The sequence below is a fragment of the Phoenix dactylifera genome, chromosome 4 (assembly GCF_009389715.1).
Source record: "Phoenix dactylifera cultivar Barhee BC4 chromosome 4, palm_55x_up_171113_PBpolish2nd_filt_p, whole genome shotgun sequence".
Classification (NCBI taxonomy): Eukaryota; Viridiplantae; Streptophyta; class Magnoliopsida; order Arecales; family Arecaceae; genus Phoenix; species Phoenix dactylifera.
This window is the reverse complement of record NC_052395.1, coordinates 4,523,641-4,543,093: the sequence shown is the minus strand read 5'-3', so window position 1 is coordinate 4,543,093 and position 19,453 is coordinate 4,523,641. Positions and strand designations below refer to the sequence as shown.

The 19,453-nt window shown below is 37.7% G+C and overlaps 1 protein-coding gene across 1 annotated transcript; it reads left to right on the top strand.

Annotated features, from left to right (window-relative positions):
- The first annotated feature begins 9,317 nt into the window (after positions 1-9,317).
- LOC103714328 (syntaxin-71-like) lies at positions 9,318-17,381 on the top strand. Its single transcript, XM_008801532.4, has 9 exons — positions 9,318-9,732; positions 9,830-9,955; positions 11,500-11,665; positions 13,142-13,227; positions 14,236-14,304; positions 14,386-14,430; positions 14,517-14,579; positions 14,690-14,766; positions 17,106-17,381. Exons 1-9 carry the CDS (start codon positions 9,577-9,579, stop codon positions 17,119-17,121), a joined length of 804 nt encoding a protein of 267 aa, XP_008799754.1. The 5' UTR covers positions 9,318-9,576; the 3' UTR covers positions 17,122-17,381.
- Positions 17,382-19,453: the final 2,072 nt, after the last annotated feature.

Here is a 19,453-nt window from a genome sequence, read left to right as displayed (position 1 = left end):
GTTGAAGAAGGAATATCTTCTCCTACCTAACAACCCTTTCTTTCTGGATGGCTGCTTATATGTCTAAAGGGAGTACCCTATGGCCAGAGGAGGGGAGTTGCCTCGAGCACTCTACGAGCTTGTATTTTTTAATTTTATTGGGTGTGTTCGTACACGCATTGTATGACTAATCCATTAAAAAAAAAAAAAGAAGAAGAAGAAGAAGAAGAAGAAGAAAAGGAGGAAAACAACCCTTCCTTCCTCAAATTTGGTTTTACTACACTTTGGTGGAATTACAACCTTCCATCAAATTTTTCCTCCTCTTGTACGTTGCACATGTACGTACAAGCAACAAGCAGCGAACGTCTAAGGGATAAAAAGATGCAATTACGTAGCCTTTTCTATCAAAAATGGTCGAACATTGTAAGGTTTAAGAAATACTCAATCACTTGGATTTTAAAGATGCAATTTATAAAATTAATGTGATTGTGACAATATATTAAAGCTAGGCGTCATTTAATAAGAAAAACTGGGTCTTTAAAGTAGAAGGTATGGATATTGCCACGTTCTGTCCCTTTTATGGTTATCCACAACTTTTGACCTGCAAATACATGCAACTTTAGTATTTTTAGTGCCATGTCTTATTCATCCACGCATCTGGTAAATAATGTCGAGCAAACTTTGCTTTGGCTCATAAACAGCCCCTATAGAACCCCACCCCCCCAACAACAAAACAAAAAAAAAAGAAAAAAGAAAAAAAAAGAAGCCAATCTTGAAAGATATATGCTTTCATGCTACTTGACACTCACATCTAACAAGTTCTATGAGGAAATCTGTGGCTCTCCCTATGCAATATTTGGGTCCTCACGGTTATCTCACTTCTTTTGGGAGGCACCACCCTCTTATCCCTCAAGGTCAATTTTAATAAGAGTGTGATAGGAAAATGTGTCTTTAGCAGAGCAGGCTCTATTATACGAAGCGATAGTGGTGCATTATTAGCCGTAGGTAGTGTTAGAACTTTTGATACTACAATTATAATGGTGGTGTCACGTGCAGCTTGGAAAGATTTTAATTATGCTATATACGCATTAAGAGCTTCATAGATTTATATAGAAGGAGACTCTATGCATGATAGTTATTCGATAGTTTTCTGATCCATTTCTTATTGGCAGAAGACTTCATCCACTCTCATAAGATTGTTGGCGAATGATGCGCTCATTGCTATGAATTGAGTTTTTCCATATTTACAGAAAAATTAACAATGCAGCTGATTGAATGACATCTTATGTGGTAAACCATACAAGATCTACATTATAGGTTCTTTCGGCAATTTTTCCACTCGGCTTTTTGATATTTTATTTTCTAATAAATTTATGCTTGATTTATTTAAATCATTCAATTTATCAAAAAATATAGATCCATGTCCTGGTAGGCATGAACATATGAGGTATGTAGGATATCCATGCATCCTTGTTGAAGCCTTGATCAAAATCCTCAGTTTCTCCATGGTTTATTTCCCCAAAGTCACAAGGTTAGTGGCTAGTGATGATGCGGCCAAAGATGATGTTACTTTCTTTAAGGAAGCTGCTTTCCTTTGAACAAGTGATGTAGTCAAATGCGCACGTTACCTTGACATTTGGAGCCCTACTTTTTTTCTAGGTCAAGCATGCAGCATGCAATGAATTGTTTAGAATTTGTAGGACTCCAATTTTCAGCTGTAAGGCTTGACATGAGAAAGAGCGAGTCATGGGGCAGCACCATCCCATTAATGACATGGAAAGCAAACGATTGAAGGAAGACAATTAAAGGAGGGGGCACAGCTTTAGAAATTCATCCCTTGCTTGTAATAAATTCCTAGTATACTCATGTACGGTTTGAATTTTGAAACCCTTTGTCCTTTACTGCTAGGAACCTTCCTATCATTCAAGAGATTCTACCATTATTAACTTCATTGCAGCTTACTTATAAAAACAGGCCATAAATTAGTATATCCTCGGGCTTACTCGTCATAGATTGCCTTTATTTATTTATTAGGGGTAGGGTTGAAATTGGATACCGACTAAACATATATGAATTCAAATCGGGTACCAAAACCATAGATATAAATATAAATACAAATCAAATAATTAATCTTTATAATTATAAAATTAAAAATATTACTAAACAGATGATAAATAAAGTTAATAGTATGTTAATATGGTCATTTATTTTTGTAAAGTTTATAAGTACTATATGAAATTAAATAGGATTAAAAATAGGATCGAATAGTTGTCAATTCATATCTACGTCTATTTTTCTTTAGCCGGATACGAATATAGATATTAGTCGGATGCTTAAATTTTTATCTATATTCGGATAGATCAGATACAAAAATAAATCCGGACGAATACTATTCGATCTACTTTGATCTCTATTTAGGGACAACAAAATTTTTGAAAGCTAAACATAAACTTGGGTTGGGATATAATAGCCGATGCCACTCGATGTATTTAATCAAGATATCCATAAAACCGCCCAATGAAGAAGAAATAGCAACTTAGATTCAGAGATTCTAAAATAATTAGCTTCTTCAAATTAAGGGGACGAAAAAGCTGCCCTACTATCTGTTTCCACATGTATCTCTACCTACAAATTAAACATTATAAACTCATCATAGCATTTTTTTTTTTTTTGAATTTGCATGTCTCCAAGGCAGTATAAGTTGGTGAATATTCCTCTCACATTGGAAGTCTGGAAGACCTAAAAAGGCTGTTTCCTGTGAAATATTCGGGAGAGGCCTCAAACAAAACTCCTAGGCAGAAAGAAAGCAAAATCCCTCCTATAAACTTCAGTATCAAGTGGGGCCAATCAGCCTTCATTGTGGGCATTTAATTTGCTTGTCGTGAAGTAAGACTTAATCAGTGGATGCAAAATCTAAACTTAAATTGCCTGTCTCTGTCGTCCTCGTCATAAAAATTAGACCGGGTCTTGGCTCCTCGTATATATGAAGGCATCAAGAATTGGTCAGCTGATCTAAGCCACTCAAATGATGCATTTTATATTCAAGCCACAGCTTGTTTGAATCCTTAACAAGAACATGAGCCAATTGAAATGGTAGCTTGACAAACCCCTTAGTCCATTTGTTATGTTAAAGTCAATAGCAATGACTTCTTCTATTATCTTAACCTCAAAAAATAAAAAACAGAAAAAAAACAAAAAAAGGCATCTTCTATTATATCTATCACTTTATATTCTGTCTTTTCAAGTTTAACAATCATTTTGCTCGATCGTATCTATCCGTATCCTGTGCCAAGTCAATGGATCAATCATCTTACAATTAACTTCAATCATTAGGTTCGAGATTCCCTCATGAGATGGAAGTTTCACATACAATGTTATCCTTGCTGTATAATTAATCATTATAGTAATGAAATATTAGATTAGCTGTTGCTAAGGTTTGAATTCTTCCATTAAAGTTTCAAAATGGCATCTTTCGTCCTTAGTTTTACTAGTTCGTAAAATTTTTGGGAGGAGATCGATGCTTCTTATCTGTTTTTCCTTTCAAGAAATCTTATTTGTTTATCATCTTGTCTTGAAAAAAAATAATGGTGGCTGAATTTTTTGAAGTCCTCCAAACTTAGAACTTCAGCTTTTCTTTAATTCATGTTGGATATAGTATCTCATTTTATCAATAGTTGGGCTTCAAGAATCTCTAGACCTCGTCTTTTCAAATGGCTAGAAGGGTGCCAAGCAAGTCTGACATGCACCCATTTCAACCAACTAGAAATGTCATCATTTAAGAAGTAATTTTGGTGTTAAAAAAGCATGTACGGCCAATCACATAAAAAAAGACCCATGGATGATTTGTTAATGCATGGTTATTCGCATGCAAAACATCAAAGCATCATATTTATATATTCTCATGCAACTTTGTATATGTTCAACAATTTCTAGACCTTGTCTCTTTGAATAGCCAAAAGGGTGCCAAGCAAGTCCGGCACAATCTAAAATTCTAAGGTGCCCGTTTCAAACATATAGAAAATGTTGTATTAAATTAAATATTTTAAAATTTAAAAACTGCATGCCAAACCAAGCAAACCGTAGCCAACTAAACATTTGACTTGATCAACGGCTAAACGGCAAGCATCTGCGCACAAGCAAGGAAGCAAACATGAAAAGATCCCCAAAGAAAGTAGGCCAAGACAAGTGTCATGCATCCACGCGCAAGAGCAAGCATGGAAAGACCCTTCGAAGAAGAAAAGAAGCATAGGCGGCCAAGATGTAACAAGTCGCAGGATCAAAGGAGCACAAGAAGATACGTCATCAATCCGTGAGAGGAGAGTCTGCTTCTTTTGATGCGCCTAAGCCTATATAAAGAGCTCTATGGATCATTTCAAATAGAATAAAAAATTTCTCTTCTCCCTCTTGTTCTTATTTTCTTCTTCACATAATTTCAATTATTTTTCTAAGTTTCTTTTGAGCTATCTGCAAGCATGAACATGCTCTTTTTTCTTTTCTGGAGGTGCACTAACAGAGTAGATGTGGTTCTGAATTGGATCGTCATATCTCTAGAAATTTGTGCCAGCGGATCCATATGTGGGGGGCATAAACTTTTTTGGAACAGCGCGTCAGCGTGCTTCGATCCACATGCCATCTTCTTTTATTTCTTTATTTTATTATTCTATTTTTAAGTAAATAATTTGCCAGTATATTCTTCTTATTTAGTGTATATGCTTTGGTTTAACAGAAAGATCATAATTTGAGAAGCAAATTTGGTGGTAAAAGAAATACATGCATGGTTAAACGTATCAAAATAACCAAAGCATGGATGGATTTATAAATATATGGTTATAGGCATGCCTGCTTATGCATCATTTGCAATGAATCCATGCACATGTAGCTTTTTGTTTCCTTCCCCCCTCATGGTAGTCATTCACACATGAAGACTTAGTTGCAATTCAAGAGAAGAATGACTTGTGTTGGCATAAGTTACGGTCACTCGGGCAAATTGTCGTCTTCTCAAATTAGGGAGTGAAGTACAAGTGTTCGAAAAAGTGATGCAAGATCTTAGAAAATCTCCTTAAAAGTAAAGCATTGTGGCCTTTGACAAGTAGGGTCTCCTTATTGCACAACTTTCTTCCTATAATGCGTCTTCGCTGGCCCCCTCCTTGATGCAATTAAAATAAACTTTGATGATTCTAACTCTTTTCCATGTGACATTTGGAAGACTAAGGATGCTGAGATCCTATTTGGGGAAGCTGTTGGCAATAGAATTTTTGAAAGTAGAGTTGTTGGAAGTAGAGCTGTCTAACGTAGAGCTTTTATAAAAAAACTATTTGCTGTTTGGTAACTATATTTCTAAAGTGCTATGCCACTTTAACATGTGTTTGGTAAACAAACTGAGAAAGTACTTTTGTATGACAAAATGACCATAAAGGACATTACTAGTATCATACAACAGAGCATAATAAAATATAATATGTATTAATATATAAATATATAATATTAATGTAATGTAATATAATATTATTATAATATAGTACTATAATATTGTATACTATAGGATAATAATTTAATATAATATAAATTATTTAATATAACTGTTGGGGGAAAACCCAAGTCCCGCCAGCCCGGAGGCGCTCGACCAGAAAGGAGCGCCGACCAGAAAGGCGCCGACCAGGAAGGCGCTCGACCAGAAAGGAGCGCCAACCAGAAAGGAGTGCCCGACCAGAAAGGAGCGTCGACCAGGAAGGCGCCCGACCAGGAAGGCGCCGACTAGAACGCGCCGACCTCACAACGCTCGAATTGGAGGCACCCCACTGGGCAACTGGCTCAGCTCGGCACCCGACCAGGTGCCGAGCCCTAAAAGTGCCTTGTCCAAATATTCGACCCCAGCCTAATCCCTTAGAGAGAATCTGACAACTGGATACCCAACTCCACCGTACTCTGCTACCGTCATCAAGCCATTAAGGCACGTGACCTCCGCCGGCCTTCGGCACGCCCTATCATTAATGCGTGTGACCCCTGCGGGCCTCCAATGCACTCAACCATTAATGAACACGGCTCAAGATGATCTCCGGATCACCAGACTATCAAAGCGTATGGCTCTCCCTGATCACCGGTTCACTCAGCAATTAATGCACTTGTTATCTACGAACCCCAGGCCTGCCACGACCGGCGGTTCAACCACTCCAATAGGTCCAATCAACCATGACAATTCGCTGACTCCGGTCTGATCCGGTCTTATTCTCCACAACGCCATTAATGAGCATGATCATGCCCAATTATCACGAAAAAGACAATTTGCCCTGTCACCTCTCAGGTAACATAATGTCCTTCTATAAAAGGGAACCTGGGGAAAAAAAGAAAGGGGACAGACACAAGAACAAACATTCTCCTCTTTTACTCCACTCATATACTAGCCCCCCCTCTGACTTAAGCATCGGAGGGCCGGCGCCGGAGATCCCGGCCACCGGCTTCTTGCAGGACTCCCCAGGAGGACGCCACCAGCTGACGCGCCGCCACCTACCGTTCTAGCAGCGGAGCTCCTCCCCTCTCAGCCGACGGTCGCCCCCGGGTCCAATTTCCAGCAACAATAACATATCAATGTATTATGATATAATATAATATTATATTATATTATAGTATAATATAATAATAAATGTATAAAATATTATAATTATTAGTGTAAAATCATTTTTCATCCTTCTGATGACCCTTTATCTCTCTAACAAATTTTTAGCTAGGTGATAAAATTAGTTAAATAATTACTAATATTTATTTTTATTTATTTACTTATTTATTTTATTATTTTATGTCATCGAAATATAATTATTTATTGTCTTATTTATTTATTCATTCATTCATTTATATACATATTTATTTATGCATTTATTTATTATCTTATTTATCATCATAGAGGACAGATTATTTACCACTCATTCATCATTTCCCATTTTAATTTATTTATTTATTGTTATTTCATTTCATTTAAATACATCTATTATCTTAATTTTCTATATATTTAATTATATAATAATAATTATTATTATTAATATTTTCTTTTCTTTTTTTTTCTCTCTTCTCCTCTTCTTCTCTTTATTTTATTAATTTATTTATTTATTTAATCCCTCCTTCCCTCTTTTTTCTTCCGCAAGGGGAGATTGGGATCGGGAGGACCGGGCAGCAGCCGGCGGCGCCCCCTCGGCCGTGCCTGTGGCCGATGCCCGCGGCCGGGCGTGCGATTTTGCGTCGGTTGTGCGGGATCCGGCCCATTTCTCCCTTTCTTCCTCGGAGCTTACTCGTCCTGAGAACCCCCTCCTCCCTGTTTCCTCCTTGCCCTTGGACCGGGATGTCGCCAGATCTGGGCACTCCAATGGCCTGATGTTTGCCGCCATCCTCGCTTATGCTGGGTTCTACCTTCGGTATCCTCCGTTGGCGCCTCTCCTCGTTCCTCCTCCCTATTTCCTCCTTGCCCTCGGACCGGGATGTTGCCAGACTGGGCACTCTGGTGGCCTGATGTTCGCCGCTGTCCTCGCTCATGCTGGGTTCTACCTTCGGTATCCTCTGTTGGTGCCTCTCCTCGTTCCTCTTCCATGTTTCCTCCTTGCCCTCAAACCCGGATGTCGCCAGAACTGGGCACTCCGATGGCCCGATGTTCGCCGCCGTCCTCGCTCATACTGGGTTCTACCACCGGTATCCTCCGTTGGCGCCTCTCCTCGCTGGACTTCGGCGTTGAGAAGGAGAAGGAGATAGAGAGAGGGAGAGAGAGAGAGAGGAGATGGTGAGAGAGGAAGAGGTGGTGGGATGGAGAATTTTAGGAGGAAAAATGAACTTTTAAATAGGAGTATTTTGGTAAAAAATAGTTTTCCGACAAAACTGAAAACAGCGTTTTAGGAAAGCTCCAAAATGGAGCTTCTCCTAAAAAGCTGTTTTTAGCTTCCCGAAATTTTTACCAAACACTCTTTTTCATTCAAAAGTACTTTTAGAGGGTTAGAAAGTGCTTTTTAGCCCTCCAAAAGCTCCTCCAAATAGGGTCTAAGTCGGCATCTTCTACATTACATATTTTGCATCGCAAGAGGTCTTACGGTCTTAGATAGCCACCATGTCATCTATCTCGAAGACGAACAAACAGTTGTCCTCAATCTCGTAAAATATTGTGTTTAGCACCAATCATGATGTGTTCAAATTCTTGAGATAAATGACAGCTATCCATCTTCGAGATAGATGATGTGGTGGCTATCCAAGGCCATACAACTGTGCACCATAGAAGATCCGATCCGATGCTTGCACTTTCTATTAAGGCATCCCGTATTTTTCGAGAGGGGGATCGGCCAGCTGATTTGTTAGCCAAGATGTGGCGTCGATGCCGTCTTCCAGGACCATAATTCCCTTCCTTTGGACCTGCATAACTGTTCCTTTCTAATAAGTTTTCTTAAATGTTAGCCTCCCCTCTTGCCAAAAATAAAAAGGGCCCATGATCAACATGCCTGTAGTATAGGCCTCATCAGTAGAACCTTGGCCCATTTAGGTGGACGAGATGAGTAAGGCCCATTTGGCTTGTGGCACGGTTCCATAAGGGCAATCAAACTGGATATCTCTAGCTAGGGGTGCAAGTGAGTCTGATGGACTGAGATCCAATACAAGTCCAGCTTAAAGTAGACTAATTTGTACTCGAAATTAATATCCATGAATGCATATGTTTCTCCTTTCGTTCGGCCCAACTTGACATGCGAAAATTAGTCCAGAAGCCTGGATTTGTTTTTTAAAAACTCTGATCTGACATGAAGGAAACACGGGCCGATTCTCACCCACCAAATGATGGGTTTCTTCCAAAAGTCCAAATGTTAGACCTGAGAGGCTGAGACTTGAGGACCAATTTAATTATTCAGTGATATTGCACAAAGCTAGTTATTTGCGTACCAAAACTTTATTTGTGACCGTGACACGAGAGAGTTGGATGATTGTGGCGATGCGAGCCAGGTATCAATGGATTCAGACAATTTTTCAATGTGCACATAATCACCACCCAAAACATTTATTTATTTATTAATAATAATAATGAATAAAATAACGCTCCAGATTAAAACCCTAAACTATCTGATGGTACCCAACCTTATTTGGCTCGATTCAAAAAGGCCAGCTCTACTCCGGTTTCACAACGCCAACCCCTCGGGTTGCCCCGCCCTTCTCCGGCTCAACGGCTCTTCCGTCTATTCTAACTATATTAGGGTGGCAAAAGGAAAACTCCGTCGACGTTTGCCACGCTTGGAGTAGTAATTGGTTGTTTCCCACGGGATAACCCCACATCGTTCCCTTAATCCATCCATTAAAGACATTCCACATGGCCTTGGAGCATTTGGTGACATGTTTGGGCTCTATATCACAAAGACGCAACCACAATCGTTTAATCTTTTTGCCCCGGTTGGAGAAATTAAGGAGACGCCAAAAAAGGCTGTGGAAACTCGCTGTCCCCTTTTCCTTCCTTTCCCTCTGTCTCCTCTTCTTCCTCGCGAATTAATCCCGAGAGGAAACGAATCATTCGAGGTCGAGGCGAGATCCGAAATTCCGAATCCCAAACCCTAAGACGGTGGAGGAGGGAAGGGAAAGGAGGGAAAGATGAGCGTGATCGATATATTGACGCGCGTCGACGCGATCTGCAAGAAATACGACAGATACGACGTCGAGAAGCAGCGCGCAGAGAACATCTCCGGCGATGATGCCTTCGCCCGCCTCTTCGCCGCCATCGAGTCCGACATCGACGCCGCTCTCCAGGTCCTCCTTCTCTTTCTCCCTTCCAGGGTTTCTTTTCCCTGATGTTTCCTTAGGGGCGCATCTTTTCTTGTCCCTGATTGGTGGATCTGTTGTGTAGAAAGCGGAGATGGCGGCCGGGGAGAAAAACAGGGCGGCGGCGGTGGCGATGAATGCCGAGATCCGGCGCACCAAGGCCCGGTTGATGGAGGAGGTGCCCAAATTGCAGAGGTTGGCGCTCAAGAAGGTCGGCTCCTTTGTCATTCTGTTCTTTTTAATTAAATATTTCCTGAAAATTACGGTTCTTTTTTTAGTTTCTGCTTTTTGAATTGTAGATTTTGGTATGTTGAGAAACAATGCAATTTTCGTTCAAAACAAAAAAAAACACAGAGAGAGAGAATCAATGCAGCTACTTTGAAGGATCTGTGAATCGTTTCATTTGGTATTCGCGTAAATTTGGAAATAAATTTTGCTTACTTCCTATCTCATTTTCATGAATATGGTAATTTATTATCTGTATGTACCTGTTCTTCTGGATGGATGGAAATAACTGAAGTGATGAACTTGCAGGACGCTTTCAAAAATTGAAGGCCTACTTACTAATTGAAATGGGGCAGGTTTTTGATTTGTATAGGGTAGTAGGATGGGGTTAGGGTTCAGAATGAGAATTGAGAAAACGTATCAAATACTTGATGATTCCAGGGGTTTTCTGAAAGAGATCATTATAAGGAATTACAATATAGCTGTGTGTTTTGGGAGTTCTATCTAATCATGTTGTATCAACTACCAAATCACTCAATAGTGGTATTGAATGCAAGTTGGAACTGTTTGAAATTGGTGTTTCGACCTTGATTGGTATTGGAAGTTCGAACCTTGTTGGGTTATTGCTCTTTTAGTTAAATCTTGTTGAAGGTGCTCTTTTCAAGAATCTTCTAGCTGGCCTTCAATATGGCAGTTGTGATCTTGATTGCTACAAGATTGATCTGGGAAGAGCTTTTGGTGTCCTGGACATGGATGTTGCCTTATGGAGTGTTGTAAACTTGTCGCACCATTGACTCCCTTTATGAAATTTTATGAATTGATTACAGGATTAACTTTTATGTATGGATGCCCAGGTAAAAGTTGCAAGCAATAATGATGATGATATTTGTTGTCCTAGGTGTGATAGAATTTTTTTTTATAGATTATCATATGTTGATTTGTATATGAAGCCTGACACTCTCGATGAAGCTTAATTTCTTACTATCTCTTTGTTTTATGCATGTTTGAAATTGGGTAACTACTCTCTCTGATTAGTTGTCAGTTTGAAAACTGAACTCAAAATTGAGACCATAAAGAATCTCTATTTCGTTCTTAGTTCTGCCATAGTATTAGCATTTTGTCTCATCTGTGTCAAACTATTAATACTTAAGTTATTTACCACACATATTGTCTCGGTTGGTTTTTGGATCTTAGAAGTCTTATCCTCCCCATTGCATGCATGATTGATGCCTAGTTACTAATTTGTATATTTAACTAGAAAATTGACTCTATTATGCTTACATATTGATAGTGAATCTCAATATTAGGAAACTATAGAATCAGACATTGAACTGTCTCGGAGTTTCCAAGTTCAATGACCGTTACATATTTATGTAAAGTAATTTGCTTTTGACTTTTTAGTAAGTTGTGTTTTGCCTCTTAGGTTTCTCCTGATCATTAATTCTGTATGAAATTATATGTAGTAAAACAGCTGATGCATCTCACAAGATTCGTTTTGTGGTATATTGATTTGATGCAAGTCTATTACAGGTCAAAGGTCTTTCAAAAGAAGAACTTGCAACACGGAATGATTTGGTTCTTGCACTACCAGAGAGGATCCAGTCGATTCCAGATGGGAGCACAACTGGCAACAAACAAACTGGAGGCTGGACTGCTTCGGCTTCTCGCCAAGAAATTAAATTTGACTCAACTTCAGGTTATCAGTTTATGGCTTACTAAAGCCTACTTATTTTGACATTATTTGCAAATTTTTAGTTAAAAGTAATGATGATAGAGATAATGTAATCAAATGACACTATGTGAATTTTTATTTTTTTTTATATCTAGAACCTTGTTCACATCTATTTGTCTTCTCGGAGTGTTTCTTTTGTAAGTTTGCCAAGGTTTCCAGATGTCTTGTTAGCTGACCCTATTTGGTCCTCTAGATGGCTATATACATATAATTTCCAAAATGATCGGATGGATTCCTGAGTTTCCCTTCTAAACTTATATTTGCATGTGCACACAACTGATGGCAATCTCATTTTCAGTAATATCACTGAATTATTCAGCTACTTCTGACAACTATAACAAATTCATTTGAAAACAGTGATAAAACCATTTGTTTGAGTACTTTGGATGTACCACTACATAAAATGGGTCTAGAGATGGGACGAGACATGATACTGGAGCTGATTTTTTGACCAGTGATATTTGTGATATGCTACATGTTGAAGGACTCTTGTGCTATAGTACATGTGTAGCATGTAGCCACATACTGATGAAGGCCAGTTAACTAATTTTTTTATTTAAAGTTGGTTTGTGTTAATTAGGAGTTAGTATGACCATTTTTTCAACATGAATTTGCCTGATTCGCTGTTAGGTAATGATGTAGCAAATGGAATATCTATAGGGAACCAGAAATACAAACGAGAACCCTTGTTTTGTATGAAGATTTCTAGGGCAAAAAACTGAACAAGTATCATGATTAAGGCTTGTGGTCGAACAAAAACATTGTCTCAAATATTTGCATTAAATAAATAATGTGGTTTATCATGGAAATAAAGCTGTGGTAGATGGCCAGAGTCGTTAGATATACTTTCATGAATATGTAGTGGGCAGTAAGGAATTCTATAGCTAGGGTCGTTATGCTAGCTGTTTTTTAGATAACAAAATGGATTACCTTAGCTGTAAGATTTCACTATTTTAATCTTTCATTCTTGATAATACTTGTGGCTTTCAAATGCTCTCATACCTAACTAACTAGAATTTTCTAGCATCTGTGTTACATGCACTTTAGAATATTGCTCCTACATGCTTTGCAGTACTTGCAAAATCCAGCCCCTGCTCCACCCTGCCACCCCCGCTTTTTTCAAGTCAATATTTATTTCATTGGTGCCAGGATCTATTATAATAAGTTATTTCGACCCTAATATTTCATTTTACAAGTTTGTTTGTCATTTAGTTCTTGTATTCTGCAAACCAAATAAGCTAATGTTCATTATTTTACATCACATATGTTATTAGTTTATGCCACATTCTAAAGTTTGCTGCGCCTTTCCCTGCTCTCACATCAGCGTCTGCTCATATGTGTTCTAATTCAGGAAATTGAGTTCAATATGAGAGCAAATGACCATTCCTAACCTTTTCTTCTTTTCCTTCTTTTCCTTTTTTTTATTTTAAATCTATGTAGATGGAAGATTTGACAGTGAGTACTTTCAGCAAACTGAAGAATCCAGCCAATTCAGGCAAGAGTATGAGATGCGCAAAATGAAACAGGCAAGTATTTTTGTAATTATACCTTATTTTATTTGTGACTTCTGGTTTTACAACTACAACATGTTAAATCAAACATTCAATATGCTTTGTAAAAGTTTATCTACTATAGTACTGTTTAACAAGGTCTCTTCAGAAAAACAATTTTAGCTCAAATTTGGATGGATTTCCTAATGCACTGCAGATTGCATGATTGCCTTTTTATATGTTCTCTTTCATCATACCTGTCCTTGTCTTTCTTAGAATTTAGTTGAACTCTCACATTTTCCCCATCCTGATATGTGGATGTTGTCCTTGGTCTACCCTTCAACTTCTTTGGGTTGACTCTGTGTATGCATGCAACGAAATTTCACATCATTGAAATCTTGTTTCCCAATACATTTGGCACACTTACAACATGCCCAGTCTTCCATGTCATGCAATTCTGCCCAATCTTCAGCCATCTTTTTCTTGCATTGTGGGGTGTTTAATTTCGTTCATTGACTCAAAACATATTAACAATGGTCCCTTTTTTTTCGTTGGATAGATTTCCTTTCCTTTTCTAGATTTAACTTTTCATAGCTCTGCCATGTTAGAATTCTCAAATTCGGTCTGTTTCCTTTTTTCATGTGGGCTTGATCATTCTTGACATCTCGTAGTCATCTTGTGTGACCTTTTCGCTCTCATCTTGGTTTTTTGTTTATGTTACCTTTTTGGCTGGCTCTGGTAATTTTTCTCTGAGTTGTTTACCTTTTTACAAGCTACATGCTTGGTGATCAAATTATGATTGACATTGTCTCGCTCGTTGATCCTTGGGACACAAGCATCACCATTCATTCTCTAATCTAACTCTCATTGGCAACTCAACATTCTATATAAACATTTAAGCCTGTCACTGGTCGGGTTTGGATTGGTTATGTTTTGCAGAATGATGATTCTAGGAGCACATCTTTGTCTAATAAGCATATGGTTTGCAGAATAACATTTTACTACTAAATCTCCTTGCTAACGGGGTTGTTAATATGGTTGCAGGATCAAGGTTTGGATGTTATATCTGAAGGTTTGGATACACTGAAAAACATGGCCCATGATATGAATGAGGTTGGCTGGTTCTTGTTATACATGCTAGATATTATGAGAGATTTAGGACTTAACTCTTTAGTCTTTACTTTATCTGTGCAGGAAGTGGACAGGCAAGTCCCTTTGATTGATGAGATTGACACCAAGGTTGGATATTCTGCCTTTATTAAAGTCATATACTTTTAGGAGCAAAACTTAGCTTAGTTATGCATTGATGAGTATATGTCTTACAGGTGGATAAGGCTACTGCAGACCTTAAAAATACTAATGTGAGACTGAAGGAGACTGTTAACCAGGTACCCTTTACTCTTCTAAATGGCATATACGCCTTGTTAACATGCAAACTAATTAGATTCAAAGTACTTCTGGTTTAGCTTTAGCGAGTTTGCTTTTGAATTTGTTTCAGCTGAGATCCAGTCGCAATTTTTGCATTGATATCATCCTGCTTTGTATTATTCTGGGAATTGCTGCTTATCTATACAAGTAAGTATCTTTTGCACTTGATTTTCAGTAATTTTACTTATCCTGAAAATAGGTGTATTGCATTTTCCTTCTTTATAATCCCAAAAGAAATGTTTGTCTTACCACATTGGATTTTTTTTTTATTTTGGTGGAAACCATGTTGAGTGTTGATGCTTGAGACAATGATTAATTTTTTAATCATTATAACTTTCTATTCTTCTCTTTATTTTGACGTTTTCATTGTTGGCATTATGGAAATTTTCATATGACATGTTTTGCTTGGCACCTCTTATGGCGTCTGCATACAGGGCTGGTACCAGGTGTTGGATCTCCTGCATAGAAATGATGACATGAATATATATGCACTTGTTCGCATTGCATGCACATATTATACTTACATGCTTCTACAAATAATAATAAACTATTACTCAGGAGACTGATTGCAGATCACATTCATGTTGGTGGAGTAACTCATTTGACGAAGTATATAACTTATATAAAGAACCTATGAGTTTGTATGTGCAGTGGAACCATTAGTTGAAGCATATATCTGCCACATTATTTCCTTGTACTTCGTAAAAATTTCTGATTTTTTGTAATTATACTTAGTATTAAGTTGCTGGAGTAAAGTTGAAAATTATCTAGCAATACCAGTACTGTTATATACAGACAGGCTATGTATAAAACTCTAAAGTATAATAACCATCTAACATTCAAACATTCATAGGCCCTATAATAATCGCATAGTTTGATTTTTTTTCTCATCGATATATTTTGGAGTCTTATGAATGATAAGAGAAGCCACATGCTTCTATTATTATTAAAAGTTAAAAAGCCACTAAAGCATGTCCTATTGATCTTCTGCTGGTGATCATTGATATTTCATTATTAAAATCATATGCAAGCGTTTCACTCTATATAATAAATAATCATGTTTATACAGATCCATTGATTTATATTCCACATTTCCTATGCATCATCCCTTGGGATTTATTTTATGCATGGACAACATTGTCTTGACGTATGTATAGACATCCTCTTACGTGAGCCTTCTCAACACATATTTTAGAAGCCCTAGGTTTTTCTGATGTTCCCGCCTCTATTCAGATCCAACCATTGTCCTTCTAATATTCTCAAATTACGTTTATTATTAGATGCATGTGTTGATTTTATATCTGTGATAAATTAGCCGTCTATGGACCCTAGGATGCTACCAATGCATCCACTGTTCTATTCGTGGGATGTATCATGTGTAACAGCCCTTCACCAAATATACAATAGTTGCGGGTGCATTTTGGATTTTTCAGTTGTTTTATATTTTGGTCATGGTTAGGTGGGAGGGGAGTGGGTGAATCTATTTTTGGATAATTCTCATGCCTTGTTATTTCAAATAGTGCATGAAATATTATAGTTAGTTGACTAAATTTCAGATTTTCATGTTACGGATGAATGCCTCAAAGTAGAATATATGCGGATGAATTCATATCTAATTCAATATGGACAGAGTTTGGATAAAGGGGTTTCAACCCTTTTTTTATTGAAGCATGCTAGTATTGCTTGTACGTCAATGCACAATCATACTAGTGTTGGTGATTTGTCCATCAAGCCATCTTATGGGTCTGACAATCCTCCTTGGGGTTAGAGCCAGCCCAACTACTCTATTTTTTTCAGGACATCACCTGTGCTATTTATGTATAATCTTCAAGTAATATAGATTGCAATGTGGTTTATTAATAATAATAATAATAATAATAATTTATTATTTATTTTAGGGAATGTCCTTCCAATCAAGATCATGTTTCAAAGAAATTATTTTTTTCCTTTGATTAAAGAATCAAGAAAATGTAAGAATTTATTTCCATTGCTTAGCAATAACATTTCTCAATATACAACTCGATGCACATATATGTTAGGTCATTAATTTTCATGATCTAGTACAACGAGAGATGGTGATTCCTTTGTTGGCTGGAGAATTAGAGGGGTGGTATTCCAATCTTCCAGTTAATACAGGAATTCTCTGTAGGACACATTTGTGTAGGTTACTCGAATGAAGTCTTTGAAGATGTTCCACTTGGATAGTTACTGAGATGGTAAAAGAGAAAGTACAATGTCCCGTCTTTCTTGAGATCTGTATTAAAATTGATTTCATAAACTTGGTACGGTTTCTTTTGGATTTAGTTGAGTTGAACTCAGCATGATGATTATTACCAAAAAAACTGTTCCGATTATTTTAGCGAAAGTGCTCTGCAGACACTCTTGCTACTATTACGGTACCAGAAAATCTCTTCAGCACTTTTTGGTTTCAAGATTTTATCCTGTCCTTATTGGATTTGTTTACTGTTATTTCTTTTTTGTTGCAGTGTATTGAAAAAGTGAGATACTTTCTGGTACCATTGCTTGGTCTTGCAGCTGACCACGAGAATGTGATTCAAATGGGCCAAGATGTTACGTACTCATCCGTGTTTCCCCGTTATTTTCTGCTTGTATATTTGTTTTCAAACCAAAACACAGAGACATGTTTGAGTTTTCCGGATATTACAGGAAAGTCGTGGCTTGTGTATTAATAGTTCGAATGTTGGTGTCTTTTGCTTTATATACAGCCTACGGACGAAAGGATGTTTGCAGTTCGATGCCCAGCTGTATTCTTATGCATCATTTAGCCTACAAAATTAAGATAATTGGCGATGCTCAAGGTATACTTACAGCTCACACTGACACTGCTGGATGCAAAGAAGTTGGATATTTGGGTTCATGATAGCTCGAGAACCGAATGGGTAGTTTGGATCAAAATTTAAGTTTATCTATGATCTATCAGGTAGATTTTCAGTTGGCCTTCTTTTCCCCTTTTTCCTTTCCTTTTTTCTGAAAGAAAATTCTATTTGAAGAGCCCTTATTTAACAATTGGTAAGACCCTGGTAGCTTATCTAAGTCGAAGATTGAAGTCAAACTGAGAAAACTTCTTAGAATGGCTTTGAAGCCAATTTTGAAAAGATGAAAAATCTTCTACCGAGAAATGAAAAGAGAGAGATTTGGTTCTCAACTTACGTTCAGTCTAAATCTGAAGGGGCTATGGAGGGACCAAGCCTAAAGAGCTTGCCTAGCATGGCATGAGGACCTGCCAAGTGGTCTAGACCAATTTGCTTTGAGAGGGTTGGTCATCTAATCACGAAGGATTGGTGCAATGCTCATGATTGAATTGGAGAGTTTGCAATAACCCAAGATCTCATCTCAAAAGGCTAGTTAAAAAGTGTTACTTGAATTTCTTTGCCTTTTATAAAGGTCTAAGATTTATCTAATATATAGCTGATGTGAGCTTGCATGGGGTTCTTATATACTTTTTCTAATTAAATTTCGGCGTTCTCGTCAAGCTAAAGGTTCAAATCTAATTAAATTTAATGACGAACATACTGTGATCAGCTAGTTAAATCTAATGACAAATATATCATGATCAACTTGTGGTCATCTCAAATTAGCCTATGCAATAATATTCCCAAGCCTACATAGGCCGAAAGCTGGATCTGCTTTGATATCATTTATAATAATTCAAGATTTTACCAAAAAAGACTAACTAGAAGATGCTATTTGGGTTTCTTGGCTCTGTTTAAATATTTAAGATCTACCTAATGTATAGTCAATGCGTGACTAAACATACGTCCGCATGGGTTGTCGCATAAAATTTTTGTTTAAGCCCTGGTGTGGGTCCAAATTCAATTATATCTAATTACAAATACACCATGGTTAACCCATGATCAGTCCCTAATGGGCTACTATTGTAGTACCTCCTAGTCCACATGGGTTATGGGTCGAGTCCAATCAAATACTATTTATAATAATTTAAAATCCTACCAAAAAAAGTAATTGAAATGTGTTACGCATAAATGATATGAGACTAAACACATGTCCATATAGATTCTCACATGATCTTGTCAATCACAGTTGTGATTGATGAGACATACTATCCGTATACCATGGTGGCCCCCATTCAATCACGGTCATTGCACCAATCACACGCGATCGTGATTGAAAGACTTGATTTATATGGAATAGGTTGAATTTGAATCCAAGTCACATCCATTATTTTTTAAAAAATATAAAATATATTCAGTCCACCAAATTATTTTTGACCGTACTAGGTTAAAAATAATCCAAACACAAATTGTGAGCAACATTAGCTAGCTCCCTAGGCATATTGTGCCATAAAACATCATTAATAATATTTATTTGGGCATTATCAACACATTTCACATAATACTTGTTGTGGTTCAAATCTGGCCCGAGGGTGACCACGCCGGAGGAGTCGGAAGAGCTGCCGGAGTGCAGAAGAAGATGGAAAGAGCCACCTCCTGCGACCGGCGGTGTACCTGCATAAAGCATCATCGGTGTTTCGGTGAGGGCTCTTCGACAATCAAGTTAGAGTGGAGCTTTGTATATCCAGCCAAAAGTTCCTCAGGCATTACCTATTGGGGTCCTTTATAGTTTTGGTGGGAGCACTTAGGTGGCAAAGGTATGGCCTATTCCCATCATGAGAGGAAGTGGCGCGCAGCCTGAGCTTGCTTGTGGTGCGTAGTAGAGCCTGTCGTGGGGAATGGTGAGATGCTGACAGTCGTTGAAGACCACAACGATGAAATTTGATGCAAACTGAATCAGAATAGTCTCTGATTCAGACTGGATTTCGAACATCAGAGTATGGCCCGTTCTTATCATGAAC

Excerpts from the sequence above, each read along its gene's own strand:
- LOC103714328 (XM_008801532.4), top strand. The coding sequence starts at position 9,577 with ATGAGCGTGATCGATATATTGACGCGCGTCGACGCGATCTGCAAGAAA. Across the intron at positions 14,305-14,385 it reads TGGCCCATGATATGAATGAG|GAAGTGGACAGGCAAGTCCC; the intron begins GTTGGCTGGTTC and ends TTATCTGTGCAG. Across the intron at positions 14,431-14,516 it reads TTGATGAGATTGACACCAAG|GTGGATAAGGCTACTGCAGA; the intron begins GTTGGATATTCT and ends TATGTCTTACAG.